Source organism: Equus caballus, chromosome 19 (genome assembly GCF_041296265.1).
Source record: "Equus caballus isolate H_3958 breed thoroughbred chromosome 19, TB-T2T, whole genome shotgun sequence".
NCBI classification, from domain to species: domain Eukaryota; kingdom Metazoa; phylum Chordata; class Mammalia; order Perissodactyla; family Equidae; genus Equus; species Equus caballus.
This window is the reverse complement of record NC_091702.1, coordinates 21,240,809-21,259,938: the sequence shown is the minus strand read 5'-3', so window position 1 is coordinate 21,259,938 and position 19,130 is coordinate 21,240,809. Positions and strand designations below refer to the sequence as shown.

The 19,130-nt window shown below is 39.3% G+C and overlaps 1 protein-coding gene across 2 annotated transcripts; it reads left to right on the top strand.

Annotated features, from left to right (window-relative positions):
- The first annotated feature begins 1,420 nt into the window (after positions 1 to 1,420).
- Positions 1,421 to 5,754, top strand: RPL22L1 (ribosomal protein L22 like 1). 2 transcript variants are annotated; one of them, XM_003363314.4, is made up of 4 exons: positions 1,421 to 1,713; positions 3,449 to 3,541; positions 3,710 to 3,831; positions 5,494 to 5,754. In XM_003363314.4, exons 1-4 carry the CDS (start codon positions 1,705 to 1,707, stop codon positions 5,636 to 5,638), a joined length of 369 nt encoding a protein of 122 aa, XP_003363362.1. In that variant the 5' UTR covers positions 1,421 to 1,704; the 3' UTR covers positions 5,639 to 5,754. The 2 variants fall into 2 exon arrangements, with proteins under 2 accessions (XP_003363362.1, XP_005601860.1); XM_005601803.3 differs by having other exon boundaries at positions 1,651 to 1,713; positions 3,452 to 3,541.
- The last annotated feature ends 13,376 nt before the right edge of the window (positions 5,755 to 19,130 follow it).

Genomic DNA, 19,130 nt, shown 5'->3' with positions numbered 1-19,130 from the left:
TTTATAATGTAGTAGAAATATATCATATTTTACAGTATCTTATACTTGAATAGCTGGAAAGACAACTTTCCCTCTTCTAAATTGTCTTGGCTGTTTTGAGACATTTATTATTTCATATGTTTTAGAATCTGTTGTCAAAATAAAAAATACCTGTGGGGTGTGGACAGGCCTTGTGTTAATATATACTGTCTTTGTGTGTATTATTTGGCAAGAATTGAGTTATTTATAATATTTAATCTTACCATCGGCCCATTTCTGGTTAATATTTTTCTTAAGATTTTTCTTTCCTAATTAAGAGAAATCTTTTTTTTCCACTATAGTTTCTAACTACTTATTCTGAGATTACTAGTTATTTTGAAACACATATGTTGTTTTTAATATTCCCTTTGTACCAATGGCTTTTTAGTTCTTAAGGGGTTTTTTGTCATGACATGGAAGGCTGCCAAAAACAAGCAAAATAAAATAATAAGTACCTCAGTTAATGGATTATTTTCAAAATATCCAATAGTACAAGGATCATTTCTGCTCTGCAGCCTGGGCAGCTCTTGAGGAGAAAATGCCAATTGCTCTTTTTTTTCCCTTAATGTTTGGAAAAGAAATGAAATTATTGTGATTCTTGACGCAACCAGCCAAAAATCTTCTTGAAATGGATTTCTTCTAGGAACTTAACACCTCTATTCAGACCCTACACGTCATATACTTCATTAAAGCATAGTTCCCACTATTCCTAATTGCTGTCATAAAGGACACACAGTTTTCACTTTCTAGGGTCACTCTCCAAATTAACAAAAGCCCACCCCATCCTCATCCCTGCCCCCTGCTATGATAATTTCACCTCCACAAAAAATATTGCAAAACGCTGAGAGGCATGCCACTTTTCTAATCAAACGTCAGTTTACAATCCTTCAAAGCTCAAAAGCTATTTTTTCCTTTTGTCATCAAGACTGTCAGCACCCCACATCCACCCTTGTGTGCCTTGTACATTTTAGTATTTAGGTCTTAGCAAATATTCGTGGAATTTTAATTAGGAGGCATTTTGGATGGCAGTCAGGAGTCCTAGGGTTAACTCTAAAACCCATGATAAAATAGAATAAATTATACCCAGCGGTGAACAAGTGAGCAGTACGTGTTTTTCTCTTAAAGGTTTATTTTTTTCTTTTCGAGAACCCAGTTTATTTTGATTCCCCCGAAACACGGGTTTCCCTCAACAGTCATTTAGAAAACAAGACTTACAGACAAAACATAGACATAGAAATAACTTTTTCGCTGAAGTATTATAATTGCAATATAAGCCAGCCAATCCCAAAGCAACCCGAGACACTGCCTTGCCCGGATTGGAAAGAAGATCCAGGCGATTAGTGAAAGATGATTTGTGCATCCCTCGGGTGTGTGTATCTGGGAGGGGTCTCCCAGTAACGGCAGAGGCGACTGTGGTCAACGGGCGTGTACCGTCACCAGCGGAGAACCGAGAATCATTTCAACCACCGCCGGAGGCGGGCGCTCCCGGGAAACCTGACAGCCTACCTACCCAACGCTCCCCAGCCACGCCTCCGGTTTCCTCGGCTACTGGCCTCCGCGCTCCTGCCCAACGCCTCTTCCGGGAGGCGGCGAGCTTACGCTCTCGGCGCGTGACGCAGCACGCTTCGGTATAAATAGGGGCCGCGCGCCGCCACTTCCTCTCTGCTCGCACGGCCGGCTTTCAAGATGGCGCCGGTGAGTGAGCGGCTGCTTGGGGGGAGTGTCTTACTCCGATGTGGATGGTTTTTCTAACTAACGAGTTGGGGACGTCGCATTCGAGATGTAGAAAGGGTGGAAATGGAGACTGGGTCAGGGACGCGACCAAGATGTAAAGATTCTGAGTTCTTTCTCCGAGATTCCTGGGGCCTGCCACGCGGTCTGGTGGAGCTGGAGCTGGGCCCGGAAGTGGTTTGGGGGGGCGGTCGTGGGAGTGCGGGGAGGAGGAGGCACGACGGTGGCCGGGGCTCGTGGACCAGCGTTCTGCCCGTTTCTTTGCTGCCTCGCGCCTGGTGTTGCTGCTGCTCCCCTCTTTGTTTGCACCAGGAAGGAACTGCGGGCTCCCGGGCGGCTCTGGCCTTGCCTGCGCGGAGGGCGCCGCGGTGGCCGAAGTTTCAGAGAACTTTATAGCAAGTCGCGACTCTTAGGCATTTATAAAAGCATACTACAAAGACTTTATTTACAGTATTAATAAGGGAACCAGTAAGATGTTAAAACCCGTCCAGAGAGCATTTGAAAAGTTAGGTGTTAGCTGTGTCGGCAATTTACCAAAAAATGTTAGGTTACAACTGCTGGGTTACATACAAAGCTAGATAATGTCCAAGAGAGCCATCAACCCTCTCGGGTTATCTGTTCACCGGGCAGAAATTATTTCCGTCTCCTAAATTAACTAATGCTCCCAACAGAGCTGTAAATTGCTCAGTCAAGCCCAGCTCCTAGTAATCTCTTACCAGTTCTAAGTTTTGGATAGTTGTTTTTTGGCACAAAGTTACTCGACTAACTGAGAAAGGTAGTTGGTATTAGTACCTGGTAACCATTTGGGTGGATCTAATTGGAAGATGACGTTCTCAGATAAATACAGATTTTCTTTTTTCGCTACGTTGCCTGCACGTGTATTGTTAGTGGCCACAGAAACATTTTACTTGTGTATCCTTATTAGGTCCTATTGGTCTAAAAAGTTTTGGGTGTGAAAAACAAGTTCTGTATGTTTTGAAAATTAAAAAAGTCTTGACCAGACTCAGGTCCCCCTCCCCTCCCATTCCTCACATAAATATAGCAGCATAAGGATTGAGTTGTGGGGATGTAAGTGGGTGAAATATCATAATCTGGCATGGGATTGAATTGTATTAGGTGGTGTACTGGTGTTCTCCAGCTGCAGTGGGGACGGCAGTAGAAAAGCAGCGCCTGGCCTATGGTAAACAGTACCTGGTAATTTAAAATTGAACATCAGTCTGGAAAACAATAAACAGCCATAAAGCTTCTCTTGAACAAAATGGGTTTGATTAGAGGTTCAGACCAACCTGGGTGGGTGTTTTAGTTAGCTTGCTGTGGAAAGTAGATTGGTCCCCTTAATCTTTTCCAGTTGTAAAAATAGGATTCCTTGGAATCTTCTGATGAAGGAAACTAACAAATACTTTGAGCTCAGAAGTTTTGCATTTGTGAGACACTGTTGGGGTGAACAGGGAAAATTTTCATCGGATTTTGAAAAAACTTAGTATAAACCAAGTTAAGAAGGTACCTCACCCCTTCTGACAGGCTGATTAAAAAAAGTTAGTGTATGTCCTTTATCAAGCAATTTTTAGAATTTTGCACTATATTACATATATATAACCTCGCAGTACATTATGCACCGTTGCACTGGGACAAATTTTTAAATTTTGTATATAAAGTGGATAAATTGTTTTAGAATCCTAATTATGTTAATTTTCTGTAGCAGAAAGACAAGAAGCCTAAGAGGTCGACCTGGAAGTTTAGTTTGGACCTCACTCATCCAGTAGAAGATGGAATTTTTGATTCCGGAAACTTTGTAAGTATTACTCTACTGAGCTTGTTTTTATCATTGTAGTAGAGTTCTTGATAATGATTTAAGTATGTAATACTTGAATTTAACCTAAGCTCTGTTCCTAGGGTACCTTCCCTAGTGAATATCTAGGGTTTTCTTCCCTAGTTTTGCATTTTTTATGTTTTAAAATAGGAGCAGTTTCTCCGGGAGAAGGTTAAAGTCAATGGAAAAACTGGAAATCTTGGGAATGTTGTTCACATTGAACGCTTCAAGAACAAAATCACGGTTGTTTCTGAGAAACAGTTCTCTAAAAGGTTGGTATTTATTTTCCATAATTTGGTGAAATTATGGTAATTGTGGACTATTTTATAGACTAATCCTGATATTCTTCATATATAAGAATGCATATGTTGATTAGGTTAGTGAGACTTCACAAGTGCTTTGAACTTAAAGACCTACATGAATGGAAAACATATTCAGTAATAGTGCCAGTTACTTAGGCTGGTTGCCAGTGTAATTTATTGCTGAAATACAGGCAAGTTATGTCCTGGGCTCCAGTCCAGTGAATTATAGGCTCTGTACCCTAAATCGTATATAAGCCTTAACAATGTTAGGTGCTGTAATATTAGAATATATTGCTAGAAACGTGTCTAATGTGTAACATGGGAGTAATGTTCAACTTAATATAAGCATTTATATTAAGGTTTGGTTGTTTCTTTAGTAGAGGTAGTAGAGGCAGTCAATGAAAGGTAAAGTCTCTAACATTGCTGCCAGTTTCAGTTAATTCAGTTTACTCAACAAGTGTGAAATACTTTACATGGCAGCACTGTTGTAGGACTGGGTAGCTCAGTGAACAGCAAAGTACTCACCACCAAGGAATTTAAATTCTAGTGGAGAAATGAAACAATGAAATGCATTGTAAGTAGTTTCTAAGTACTGTGTATGTGCATAAAGAGGGTTGCAGGGTTGATGTTTTTAGATGAGGTGGTCAGAGAAAGCACCTAAATGAAATGTAGTGAGCAACGCAAATTAGGGAATTGATCATTGTAGCTGAAAAAGACTGGTGGTGGAAACTGAAGACTTAGGAGCCTATTGTGGTGAGATGGTGGCTTGGACTAAGGTGGTAGCAGTGTATTCTAACTGTATGGTCATGGATCAGTCACCAGGGATTTGGAGATGAAAGGTCATATCTGTCCTCAAATAGACGTGCAGATGATTATAAAATTCAGTACTCTAATTGCTGTGTTGAAGGTAGAGATAGGGCACGAGAATTTGCAGAGAACCTGAGAATGAGCATAGTATTGCCAGTGGAATGAGGTATTCCTAGCAGAGGGAGCAGCATTAGAAAGGGTAGGGAGGCTTGAGAGGAATGCTTGGTTCAGCATTACTCTAAAGTGTAAATGGCGCAGAATGGCTGGAGTGATGTTTTTAGACCATGCTGAAAGCTTTTTTATAAGGTCTGAGCCGTATGCTAGTTGGGAGGCTGTCAGTAATCTTGAACTTATAAGTGGATTCAGCCCTTTTGACAGGTTGCCTCTTGTTGATCCAACGCAGGATTGAGGTTAAGGAGGTTGATCCTGGTGAAGGGAATGTTGACATTTAGTATATAAGATACTTTGAGAATGAAATTGTATATTGTTTAATTTAAAAGTGTTGTGGATGTGGCAGTAACACTAAAAAGGAAGCTACTGTTACTGCTCTCCTGTGTACTGGCTTCTAACAAACAGTATCATTTATTTTGGGGAGGTGAGAGAATAAGGGTTTTATAGGGCGTACACTGATTATAATTGAGGTTGAGAGGTTACCTTACTTACACTGGTATCCCTAAGCAACCTTGCATAATACTTAATACAAATGAAAGAAAATAGTTGGGAGGGAACTGAGGACACAAAGGATGAATATTATAAATGCGTTTCTTCTATCTAATAAGCCTTTACATAGTAGGTATTAATGAAATTCATGTTTTTATTTTAAAGGTATTTGAAATATCTTACCAAGAAATACCTTAAGAAGAACAATCTTCGTGATTGGCTTCGTGTGGTTGCATCTGATAAGGAGACTTACGAACTTCGTTACTTCCAGATTAGTCAAGATGAAGATGAGTCCGAGTCTGAGGACTAGATGAAGCCCCTCCTTGTAGAGCTTTGCTGACTAATAAAGCAAATGAATCCTACAAGAGAAAGAAACACTTAGAAATGGACATTCAGTTTATCAGTGAATAAAAAACATACTGTTTAGCTTCTGTCTCTTGTTTAAATAATTTAAGTATATGCTGTTTACAGGATGCTGGCTTTCCTTTGATAGTTTCTGTAAGCAATATTTAAATAGCTTATAGCTAGTGGAATTTTTTCCAGGATTTCTAAAATTTATTGCTTTTATAAATGTTTTCAAGTTAAAGTGTTATATAGGAAATAATGAAGTACAATTTTGGGTATAACTGTATAATATATAATTTACTTAGCCATTTGGAGTCCTTCCTGTCTCCTTTCTCAATCCCCCTCACTGATCATTCTGAACGTGTTGGTCATTTATTGCTTGAAGCTTGTCTGGATGGACCTTCCCCCCAGTAAAGTTGCCTTTGAGGGCTTGTTCAGAATGGTTTGACACAGTCCCAATTGCAGGTGGGAGGGGAGGTCCTAGAGCCAGATCAATTTCTTGGTTTCCCAGTGGTCCCAGGTTACGTGGTGCCTTTTTCTACTTTTAATCTGAAAATGGTGGTATCAGTATCCCAGGTACTTAGGTGGATTAGGTGGGCCCTGATACCACTAGACTCATGTCACCAAATAGGTCTGAACCATTACCACTTAATATACAGATTTACATAATTGGTTTTGGGAGTGTGTGAAATACTGATTTCATTAAGAGTTTTAATTCTCTTGATTATTTTCTCAAGAGAGCTTGTTTTAATGGTCTGCAATGTTAATGTACTGCTCTGGTGCAGCAACTCCTTGGTTCTTTCCCAGACGAATGTAATAACTTCCTAACAGCTCTCCCCCATTCTTTGAATTGTTCATGTTTTCCACCAGTAGTCATCAAGATCCTACTGTGCCTGCTCCGCTGAGCATTAAGAATACAATGGAGTAAAACTCAGCCTACTCTGGGGTGGTGAGGTAAACACTGACCAAATAACATAAAAGCTGTTCAGTACAACAAAGGAGGGGTTTATGAAAGGAATTTGATCTAGTCGAGGAAGGTTACTGAGGAAAAGTCTAACCTTATCTGGCACAGGAAAGGTAATACCTCGGTAAAGAGCAAGGATGTTAGAGGTAGAACGGCATAGGTCAAGTTCTCAGGACTTGGGGAATCGGGTTGGCATAGAGTACCTCTGCAATAGAGTGATTGGTTATGTGAAGTATCTGGAAGGTAGGCACAAAGGAGCCAGTGCAGGACAGAAGTCTTATGTTTTAAGAGGCTACTTAATTTAAATTGGAGGGTGATGTGATCCAGTGAGATGCATTTTGGAAAAGATCGGTTACTGTGTTGTGGAGAACAGTATTCAGTGGGGTCACATTGGATGTGACAGACAGGCTATGGCAGTATCCTGTGGATGATGGTAGATAGGACTGGGGTATTGGAGATGGGGAGAAGTAGGTTTTAGATTTTTCAAAGGATAAAATCTGTGGGACTTGGGATGGACATTGGTGGTGAGGGAGAAGTGTCAAGGATAGCATACAACTAGCTAGATGGTGGCGTTGGCTGAGTTGGGTCACAATGGAAGAAGGCAAGTACGTAGGGAAAAAGTTCAGTTTGGGCCATATTGAGTTTGAGGTCCAGAAGATGTCAAGCATGACGTTGAATATATAGGTCTAGAGTTCAGAGTAAGGATCTAGGTGGTGTCTGCTCGTCTTCTGCACATCGGTAGTAATAAACAGTGGTGTGGGTGAAATTGCCTATGGAGAGTGTAGAGTGAGGATCCAGTGTTGCAAATATCAACTGCTGCCTTCATTGCTCTTCTAGAGTAATCTTTCAAATAGATCTGGTTGTGTTATTCACGTGTTTAAAATTCTTTAAAGTGCTATAACATTTATTTTGTGTGCTAGGGCCTGGGTACACTATGCCAAATAAGATATGCATGCCATTAAGGAGTTGGCAGGTTAGTTGAGACAAGCAGATTCGTTTATGTAATTTACTGAGAGCCAACTGCATGCTAGGATTTGGGATACTCCAGTATAAAATAGAAACACTTGTCTTTGTGAAGCTTTTACTCCAGGGCAGGAAGACAGACAATAAAGTAAAATGTATGGTCAGTGGTGGTAAACGCTATGAAGAAAAATAAGGGAGTTCGGGAGTGTAGGGAGGAAGGAGTGTTGCACTTTGAAATAGGGTCAGGAAAGACTACTGAGGAGGGCTCATTTGAGTAAAGACTTAGAGGAGCTAATGGATCCAACTAGATATCTGGAGGAGAAGCACCCAGGTGTAGAGCAGAACAAAGGCAGGAGTGCTGCTGGTATATTCAAGGAACCACAAAGAGGCCTTTGTGAACCTAGCTGAATGTGTGATGCAGAGTGGAAGGAGGCGAAATTAGAAAGGTGTTGGTGTGTGTATGTGCATGGGAGGTAGGGGGTTGGGTATATTAGTTCCATTACATCAAAATGTGGCTTAAAACAGTCAACTTAGTCTTAGTTTCTGAAGATCGGGGATCTAAGGAGCAATTTAGCTGAGTGGTTCTGGTTCAGGGTTTCATGAGGTTGCAGTCATGCAAAAGTTAGCAAACTGCTGCCTGTTTTTGTAAATATAGTTTTGTTGGAACACAGTCATGCCCGTTATTTTTCTTAATGTATGCAACAGTAGAGTTAAGTAGTTGCAAAAGGGACCATATGGTCTGCAAAGCCTCAACTATTTACTATCGGGCCCTTTAAGAAAAACTTTCCTTTAGTCTTGACTGGAGCTGGAGGATCAGCTTCCAAGCTCACTCAACAAGGCCACTGGTAGAAGAATTCAGTTTCTTGGCAGGTGGACTCTGCGTGAGGCTGCTCATGATCTGGCAGCTGGTTTTACCCAGAACGAGCGATCCAAGTGAGAGAGAGAAAGCAACCAAGATGGAAGCTGTAGTTTCTATAACATAATCTCAGAAGTAACATATCATCACTTCTGCTTACTCTATTGAACACACAGACCAACCTTGGCACAGAGTGGGAGGAGGTCACATGAGAGTTGAAGACCAGGAGGTGGGGATCATTGGGGGTCCATCCTGAAGGCTGGCCACTACAGGGGTGTCAAGTAGGGAGAGCCTTGTAGGCCCTTCTAAGGGCTTCAGCTGTTTTTCTGAGTACTATGATGAGCCACTGATGGACGTGAGCAGAGAAGTCATGACGTGACATATTTAAATGAAAGATTATAGTGGAGGATTTTGTTACTCTAAGAAGTTATAGAAATTCAGAGCATCTCAATCAGACTAGGCATTCTGGGCAGGTGCCTTTACAGTTTGGAAGCTGACTTTATTCTGAAGGGCTGAGAGATTCTCAGATTTTCTTTGCCTTGCAGGGTCTCTGTATCAACTGGAAAATTTTGTTTTTAACTTTATTTTTATTTTTTTAACTTTTGTTTATCATGGAACATTTCAATTATATTAAAAAGTAGAGACAACTTGTTTAACTTTTTTTTTTTAGGAAGATTGGCCCTGAGCTAACATCTGCCACCAACCCTGCTCTTTTTTGCTGAGGAAGACTGGCCCTGAGCTAACATCCATGCCCATCTTCCTCTACTTTATATGTGGGATGCCTACCACAGCATGGCTTGACAAGTAGTGCCATGTCTGTACCTGGGATCTGAACCCCAGGCTGCTGGGGCAGAACGTGCGAACTTACCCACTGCGCCACCAGGCTGGCCCTGAGAAAACTTGTTTAATCTGTATTCTTATCTATTCCCCACATCCCCAGGTTATTTTATTATTATATTTTTTCCTCCCCAAAGCCCCACTACACAGAAATATATCCTAGTTGTAAGTTGTTCTAGTTCTATGTGAGCTGCCATGACAGCTTGGCAACTGATAGATGGGTGGTGTGGTTCCGGGACCCAGAAGTCAACCTGGGCTGCTAAGGCAGTGAGTGCAACAAACTTTAACCACTAGGCCTTCAGGGCTGGCTCGTGCCAGGCTATTTTAAAGCAAATTCCTGACATACCATTTCATCCATAAACTTCTGTTTCTCTATATTTTAGTTTCTAAAAGAAAGCACTCTTTAAATTTAACTACCATACCTTTATTACACCTATAAGAAATTAACAATATTATTCAGTCTAATCAGTATTCAAATTTTCTCAAATATCTCGTAACTTTTTTAAAAATTTCAGTTCATAATAGTTTACATCACTGTGACATTTCAATTGTCCATTATTTCTTGACTGTCACCACATAAGTGCTCCCCTTCACCCCTGTGCTCACCCCTTAGCCCCCTTCCCCTGGTAACCACTGAGCTGTTTTCTTTGTCCATGTGTTTGTTTATATTCCATATATGAGTGAAATCATCTGGTGTTTGTCTTTCTCAGTCTGGCTTATTTCCCTTAGCATAATTCCCTCCAGGTCCATCCATGTTGTTGCAAGTGGGATGAATTTGTCTTTTTTTTCCCTGGCTGAGTAGTATTCCATTATGTATATATATACTGCATCTTCTTTATCCAATCATCGGTCAATGGGCACTTGGGTTGTTTCTTTGTCTTAGCTATTGTGAATAGTGCTGCAATGAACATAGGGAACATATGTTACTTTGGATTGTTGATTTCAAGTTGTTTGGGTAGATACCCAGTAGTGGGATAGCTGGGTCATGTGGTAGTTCTATTTTTAGTTTCATGAGGAATCTCCATGCTGTTTTCCGTAGTGGCTGCACCAGTTTGCATTCCCACCAGCAGTGTGTGAGGGTTCCCTTCTCTCCACACCCTCTCCAATATTTGTTATTTTTAGTCTTAGTCATTATAGCCATTTTAACTGGCGGAAGGTGGTATCTTAGTGTAGTTTTGATTTGCATTTCCCTGATGATTAGTGATGTTGAACATCTTTTCATGTGTTTTTTAGCCATCTGTATATCTTCTTTGGAAAAATGTCTGTTCATATCCTCTGCCCATTTCTTGATAGGGCTGTTTGTTTTTTGTTGTTCAATTGTGTGAGTTCCTTATATATTATGGAGATTAACCCCTTATCAGTTATATGATTTACAAATATTGTCTCCCAGTTGGTGGGCTGTCTTTTGGTTTTGATCTTATTTCTTTGCCCTGCAGAAGTTCATTAGTCTGATGAACTCCCACTTGTTTTCTTTTTCATTTGTTTCCCTTGTCTGAGAAGACATAATATTTGAAAAGATTTAAGTTCGATGTCAAAGAGTGTACTATCTATATTATCTTCCAGGAGTTTTATGGTTTCAGGACTTATCGTCAAGTCTTTGATCCATTTTGAGTTTATTTTTGTATATGGCCTGAGATAATGGTCTACTTTCATTCTTTTGCATGTGGCTGTCCAGTTTTCCCGACACCATTTATTGAAGAGACTGTCTTTTCTCCATTGTATGTTCTTGGCCCCTTTGTTGAAGATTAGCTGTCCGTATATGTGTGGTTTTATTCTGGGCTTTCAATTCTGTTCCATTGATCTGTGTGTCTGTTTTTGTACCAGTACCAGGCTGTTCTGATCAGAATGGCTTTGTAGTACATTTTGAAGTCAGAGATTGTGATGCCTCCAGCTTTGTTCTTTTTTCTCAGGATTGCTTTAGCAATTTGGGGTCTTTGGTTGCCCCATATGAATTTCAGGATTCTTTGCTCTATTTCTGTGAAGAATGTCATTGGAATTCTGATTGGGATGGCATCAAATCTGTAGATTGCTTTGGGTAGTATGGACATTTTAACTATGTTTATTCTTTCAGTCCATATGCATGGAATCTCTTTCCATCTCTTTATGTCGCTGTCTATATCTTTCGATGATGTCTTATAGTTTTCATTGTATAAGTCCTTCACCTCCTTAGTTAAATTTACTCCTAGGTACTTTATTCTTTTAGTTGTGATCATAAATGGAATTGTATTCTTGAGTTCTCTTTCTGTAAGTTCATGATTAGAGTACAGAAATGAAACTGATTTTTGTAAGTTGATTTTGTACCCTGCAACTTTACTGTACTTGTTAATTATTTCTAATAGTTTTCTGATGGATTCTTTAGGGTTTTCTATATATAAGATCATGTTGTCTGCAAACAGTGAGAGTTTCACTTCTTCACTCCCTATTTGCATTCCTTGTATTCCTTTCTCTTGCCTAATTGCTCTGGCCAAAACCTCCAGTACTATGTTGAATAAGAGTGGCAATAGTGGGGGATGGCATTCAGTTTTCCCCGTTGAGTATGATGTTGGCTGTGGGTTTCTCATATATGGCCTTTATTAAGTTAAGGTAATTTCCTTCTATCCCCATTTTGTTAAGATTTGTTATCATAAATGGCTGTTGGATCTTGTCAAATGCTTTTTCTGCATCTATTGAGATGAGGGGGTTTTTATTCCTCATTTTGTTAATGTGGTGTATCACGTTGATTGATTTGTGGATGTTGACCCATCCCTGGAATAAATCCCACTTGATCATGATGTACGATCTTTTTGATATATTGCTGTATTTGGGTTGCCAATATTTTGTTGAGGATTTTTGCCTCTATGTGTTCATCAGCAATATTGGCCTGTAGTTTTCCTTTTTTGTGTTGTCGTTAGGCTTTGGTATCAGAGTGATGTTGGCCTTGTAGAATGTGTTAGGAAGCTTTCCATCTTCCCTAATTTCTTCGAATAGCTTGAGAAGGATAGGTATTAAATCCTCTCTGAAAGTTTGGTAGAATTCCCCAGGGAAGCCATCTGGTCCTGGGCTTTTATTCTTTGGGATGCTTTTGATTACTGTTTCAATCTCTTTCCTTGTGATTGGTCTATTCAGATTCTCTATTTCTTCTTGATTCAACTTTGGGAGATTGCAAGAGTCTAAGAATGTATCCATCTCCTCGAGATTGTCCATTTTGTTGGCATATAGTTTTTTGTAGTATTCTCTTATAATTCATTGTATTTCTGTGGTATCTGTTGTTATTTCTCTTCTTTCATTTCTAATTTTATTTATTTGAGCTTTCTCTCTTTTTTTCTATGTAAGTCTGGCTAGGAATTTTTCGATTTTATTTATCTTCTCAAAGAACCAGCTCTTTGTTTCATTGATCCTTTCTACTATCTTTTTAGTTTCAATAGCATTAATTTCTGCTCTGATTTTTATTATTTCTCTCCTTCTACTGACTTTAGGCTTTGTTTTTCTTTTTCTAATTCAATAAGTTGTAGTTTAAGATTGCTTATTTGGCTTTTTTCTTGTTTGTTAAGGTGAGCCTGTATTGTGATGAATTTTCCTCTTAATATGGCTTTTGCTGTATCCCATATGAGTTTGTATGGTATGTTTTCATTTTCATTTGTCTCCAGATATTTTTTTATTTCTCCTTTAATTTCTTCAGTGATCTATTGCTCATTCAATAGCATGTTGTTTAGCCTCCACATCTTTGTCCTTTTCTCAGCTCTTTTCTTGTAATTAATTTCTAGCTTTATAGCATTGTGATAGGAAAAGATGCTTGTTATTATTTCAATCTTCTTAAATTTATTGAGGCTTGCCTTGTTTCCCAACATATGGTCTATCGTTGACAATGTTCCATGTGCACTTGAGAAGAATGTGTATTCTGCTGTTTTGGAATTCAGTGTTCTAGCTATGTCTATTAAGTCCATCTGGTCTAGCTTTTCATTTAATTCCACTGTCTCCTTGTTGATTTTCTGTCTAGATGATCTATCTATTGAAGTCAATGGAGTGTTGAGGTCCCCTACTATTATTGTGTTATTATTGTCTTCTTTTAGATTTATTAATAGTTCCTGTATGTACTTTGGTGCTCCTATGTTGGGTGCATGGATATTTCTAAGTGTTACTTCTTCTTGGTGGAGTGTCCCTTTGATCATTATATACTGCCCCTCTTTGTCTCTCTTTGCCTGTCTTATCCTGAAGTCTACTTTGTCTGATGTAAGTATTGCAACACCTGCTTTGTTTTGTGTGCCAATTGCTTGGAGTACTGTCTTCCACCCCTTCACTCTGAGCCTGTGTTTGTCAATGGAGCTGAGATGTGTTTCCTGGAGGCAGCATACTGTTGGGTCTTGTTCTTTAATCCATCTCACCACTCTGTGTCTTTTTACTGGAGAATTCAATCCATTTATGTTTAGGGTGTTTATTGATATATGAGGGCTTAATGCTGCCATTTTATCACTCGTTTTCTGGTTCTCCTGCATTTCCTTTGTTTCTCATCCTGTGTATTTTGGTCTACCAATCGAGTTATGTAGTCTTTTATGTTGTGTTTCTTTGTTTTCTCCTTATTTATTTTATTTATTTATTTTTTATTAATGTTATGATAGATTACAACCTTGTGAGATTTTAGTTGTACATTTTTGTTAGTCATGCTGTGGGTACACCACTTCCCCCTCTGTGCCCTCCCCCCACCCCCCCTTTTCCCTGGTAACCACCGATCAGATCTCCTTATCAATATACTAATTTCCACCTATGAGTGGAGTCATATAGAGTTCGTCGTTCTCTGACTGGCTTATTTCGCTTAACATAATACCCTCGAGCTCCATCCACGTTGTTGTGAATGGGCCATTTTGTCTTTTTTTATGGCTGAGTAGTATTCCATTGTGTATATATACCACATCTTCTTTATCCAATCATCAGTTTCTGGGCATGTAGGCTGGTTCCACGTCTTGGCTATTGTAAATAATGCTGCGATGAACATAGGGGTGCAACGGACTCTTGAGATTTCTGATATCAGGTTCTTAGGATAGATACCCAGTAATGGGATGGCTGGGTCATAGGGTATTTCTATTTTTAACTTTTTGAGAAATCTCCATACTGTTTTCCATAGTGGCTGTACCAGTTTGCATTCCCACCAACAGTGTATGAGGGTTCCTTTTTCTCCACAACCTCTCCAACATTTGTCACTCTTGGTTTTGGATGTTTTTGCCAATCTAACGGGTGTTAGGTGATATCTTAGTGTAGTTTTGATTTGCATTTCCCTGATGATTAGCGATGATGAACATCTTTTCATGTGTCTATTGGCCATATTCATATCTTCTTTTGAGAAATGTCTGTTCATGTCCTCTGCCCATTTTTTGATCGGGTTGTTTGTTTTTTTGTTGTTAAGCAGTGTGAGTTCTTTGTATATTATGGAGATTAACCCTTTGTCAGATAAGTGGCTTGTGAATATTTTTTCCCAATTAGTGAGCTGTTTTTTTGTTTCAATCCTGTTTTCCCTTGCCTTGAAGAAGCTCTTTAGTCTGATGAAGTCCCATTTGTTTATTCTTTCTATTGTTTCCCTCAACTGAGGAGTTACAGTGTCCGAAAAGATTCTTTTGAAACTGATGTCAAAGAGTGTACTGCCTATATTCTCTTCCAAAAGACTTATTGTCTCAGGCCTAATCTTTAGGTCTTTGATCCATTTTGAGTTTATTTTGGTGTGTGGTGAAAAAGACTGGTCAATTTTCAATCTTTTGCATGTGGCTGTCCAGTTTTCCCAGCACCATTTGTTGAAGAGACTTTCTTTTCTCCATTGTAGGCCCTCTGCTCCTTTGTCGAAGATTAGCTGTCCATAGATGTGTGGTTTTATCTCTGGGCTTTCAATTCTGTTCCATTGATCTGTGGACCTGTTTTTGTACCAGTACCATGCTGTTTTGATCACTGTAGCTTTGTAGTATGTTTTGAAATCGGGGATTGTGATTCCGCCGGCTTTGTTTTTCTTGCTCAGGATTGCTTTAGCAATTCGCGGTCTTTTGTTGCCCCATATGAATTTTAGTATTGTTTGTTCAATATCTGTGAAGAATGTTCTTGGGATTCTGAATGGGATAGCATTGAATCTGTATATTGCTTTAGGTAGTATGGACATTTTAACTATGTTTATTCTTCCAATCCATGTGCAAGGAATGTCTTTCCATCTCTTTATGTCATCGTCAATTTCTTTCAAGAAAGTCTTGTAGTTTTCATTGTATAGATCCTTCACTTCCTTGGTTAAGTTTATCCCAAGGTATTTTATTCTTTTCGTTGTGATTGTGAATGGGATTGAGTTCTTGAGTTCTTTTTCTGTTAGTTCATTGTTAGTGTATAGAAATGCTACTGATTTATGCACGTTAATTTTATACCCTGCTACTTTGCTGTAGTTGTTGATTATTTCTAATAGTTTTTCTGTGGATTCTTTGGGGTTTTCTATATATAAGATCATGTCGTCTGCAAACAACGAGAGTTTTACTTCTTCGTTACCTATTTGGATTCCTTTTATTTCTTTTTCCTGCCGAATTGCTCTGGCCAGCACCTCCAGTACTATGTTGAATAGGAGTGGTGAAAGTGGGCACCCTTGTCTTGTTCCTGTCCTCAGAGGGATGGCTTTCAGTTTTTGTCCATTGAGTATGATGTTGGCTGTGGGTCTATCATATATGGCCTTTATTATGTTGAGGTACTTTCCTTCTATACCCATTTTACGGAGGGTTTTTTATCATAAATGGGTGTTGGATCTTGTCGAATGCTTTCTCTGCATCTATTGAGATGATCATGTGGTTTTTGTTTTTCATTTTGTTGATGTAGTGTATCACGTTGATTGACTTGCGGATGTTGAACCATCCCTGTGTCCCTGGTATAAATCCCACTTGATCATGGTGTATAATCTTTTTGATGTATTGCTGTAATCGGTTTGCCAAAATTTTGTTGAGGATTTTTGCATCTATGTTCATCAGTGATATCGGCCTGTAGTTCTCCTTCTTTGTGTTGTCCTTGTCAGGTTTGGGGATCAGGGTGATGTTGGCTTCATAGAATGTGTTAGGGAGTTCTCCATCTTTCTCAATTTTCTGGAACAGTTTGAGGAGAATAGGTATTAAGTCTTCTTTGAATGTTTGGTAGAATTCTCCAGAGAAGCCGTCTGGTCCTGGACTCTTATTTTTGGGGAGGTTTTTGATTACCGTTTCTATTTCCTTACTTGTGATTGGCCTATTCAGATTCTCCATTTCTTCCTGATTCAGTTTGGGGAGATTGTAGGAGTCTAGGAATTTGTCCATTTCTTCCAGGTTGTTCAATTTGTTGGCATATAGTTTTTCATAGTATTCTCTTATGATCTCTTGTATTTCATTGGTATCTGTTGTGATTTCTCCTCTGTCGTTCCTAATTTTATTAATTTGCGATTTCTCTCTTTTTTTCTTGGTGAGTCTGGCTAGGGGTTTGTCAATTTTGTTAATTCTTTCGAAGAACCAACTCTTTGTTTCATTGATCCTTTCTATTGTCTTTTTTGTTTCAATATCGTTTATTTCTGCTCTTATTTTTATTATTTCCCTCCTTCTACTGACTCTGGGCTTTGTTTGTTCTTCTTTTTCTAGTTCTGTTAGGTGTCGTTTGAGGTTGCTTATGTGAGCTTTTTCTTGTTTAGTGAGGTGAGCCTATATTGCGATGAATTTCCCTCTTAGGACTGCTTTTGCTGCATCCCAAATGATTTGGTATGTCGTGTTCTCATTTTCATTAGTCTCCAGATAAAATTTGATTTCTTCTTTGATTTCTTCAATGATCCATTGTTTGTTGAGAAGCGTGTTGTTTAGTCTCCACATTTTTGCACCTTTCTCTGCTTTTTTCTTGTAGTTGATTTCTAGTTTAATCGCATTATGATCAGAAAAGATGCTTGATATTATTTCAACTCTCTTGTATTTATTGATGTTTGCTTTGGTTCCCAAAATATGGTCAATCCTTGAGAATGTTCCATGTGCACTTGAGAAGAATGTGTAACCTGCTGCTTTTGGATGAAGTCTTCTATATATATCTATTAAGTCCATCTGGTCTAATTTTTCATTTAATTCTATTATTTCCTTGTTGATTTTCTGTCTGGATGTTCTGTCCATTGGTGTTAATGGTGTGTTGAGGTCCCCTACTATTATTGTATTGTTGTTGATGTCTTCTTTTAGTTCTATCAAGAGTTGCTTTACAAATTTTGGTGCTCCTGTGTTGGGTGCGTATATATTTATAAGTGTTATGTCTTCTTGGTGGAGAGTCCCTTTTATCATTATATACTGTCCCTCTTTATCTTTCTTTATCTGTTTTGCTTTGAAATCTACCTTGTCTGATATTAGTATAGCGACACCTGCTTTCTTTTGTTCATTATTAGCTTGGAGTATTGTTCTCCATCCCTTCACTCTGAGTCTGTGTTTGTCTTTGGGGCTGAGGTGTGTTTCCTGGAGGCAGCATATTGTTGGATCTTGTTCTTTGATCCATCCTGCCTCTCTGTGTCTTTTGATTGGGGAGTTCAATCCATTTACATTTAGAGTGATTATTGAGACGTGGGGGCCTACCACTACCATTTTGTGTCTTGTTTTCCGGTTTTCTTCAGTTTCCTTTGTTTCTCGTGCCATGGTTTAATCTGTTCTGATGTAGAGCTGCTACTCTCTGTTGTTGTCCTTCTACTTATCTCCTCTGCTCTTGGTTTTGTAGCCCCTTTCCTTTTTTGGATTTTTCAGGAATGAGGGTTTTCCTGAGGATTTCCTGAAGAGGAGGTTTTGTGGCAATGAACTCCCTTAATTTTTGTCTATCTGCGAAAGTTTTTATTTCTCCATTGTATTTGAAGGATATTTTCGCTGGGTAGAGAATTCTCGGCTGTAGATTTTTGTCCTTCAGATTTTTGAATATATCATTCCACTCTCTTCTCGCCTGTAAAGTTTCTGCTGAGAAATCTGCTGATAGCCTGATGGGGGTTCCTTTGTAGGTTAGTTTCTTTTGCCTGGCTGTCCTTAGTATTTTCTCCTTGTCGTTGACTTTTGCTAGCTTCACTACTATATGGCGTGGAGTTGGTCTTCTTGCATTGATAAAGTTTGGAGATCTATTGGCTTCTCTCACCTGAAGATCCATCTCCCTCACCAGATTTGGGAAGTTCTCAGCCATTATTTCTTTGAATAGGCTTTCTGCCCCTTTCTCCTTCTCTTCTCCCTCTGGTATACCTATAATCCTTATGTTGCATCTCCTAATTGTGTCTGATAATTCTCGGAGAGTTTCTTCATTTCTTTTTAGTCTTGCTTCTCTCTCCTCCTCTGCCTGCAGCAATTCTATATTGCCATCTTCCAAATTGCTAATTCTTTCCTCCATATTATCGGCCCTACTGTTCAGAGCATGTAGATTTTTCTTAATCTCCTCTATTGTGTTCTTCATTTCCAATATTTCTGTTTGGTTCTTCTTTATCGTATCAAACTCTTTTGTGACATAGCTCCTGAACTCGTTGAGTTGTCGGTCAGAACTCTCTCTTAACTCATTGAGAATTTTAATGATGGCTGTTTTGAAGTCATCATCATTTAGGTTATATATCTCATTTTCTTTGGGATTGTTTTCTGTGTATTTGTTACTTTCTTTCTGTTCTGGAGATTTAATGTATTTTTTCATATTGCTTGATGTTGTTGATTTGTGCCTCCACATGGAGATAGAGTTTAGTTGCTCCTTTCACTTGTTTCAGCTGCTGCGGTGGGGGAGCAGCTGTTTATACTGCACCAACCAGGAACCCTGTCCGCAGTTGCTAACTGGGCCTGGGCCCCTCCTCGTAGCCACAGTGGCCCTTTGGATTCCCTCCTCTGCCGTGGGGGCCGTCACAGGGGG

Excerpts from the sequence above, each read along its gene's own strand:
- RPL22L1 (XM_003363314.4), top strand. Across the intron at positions 3,542-3,709 it reads TTTTTGATTCCGGAAACTTT|GAGCAGTTTCTCCGGGAGAA; the intron begins GTAAGTATTACT and ends GTTTTAAAATAG. Across the intron at positions 3,832-5,493 it reads GAGAAACAGTTCTCTAAAAG|GTATTTGAAATATCTTACCA; the intron begins GTTGGTATTTAT and ends TTTATTTTAAAG.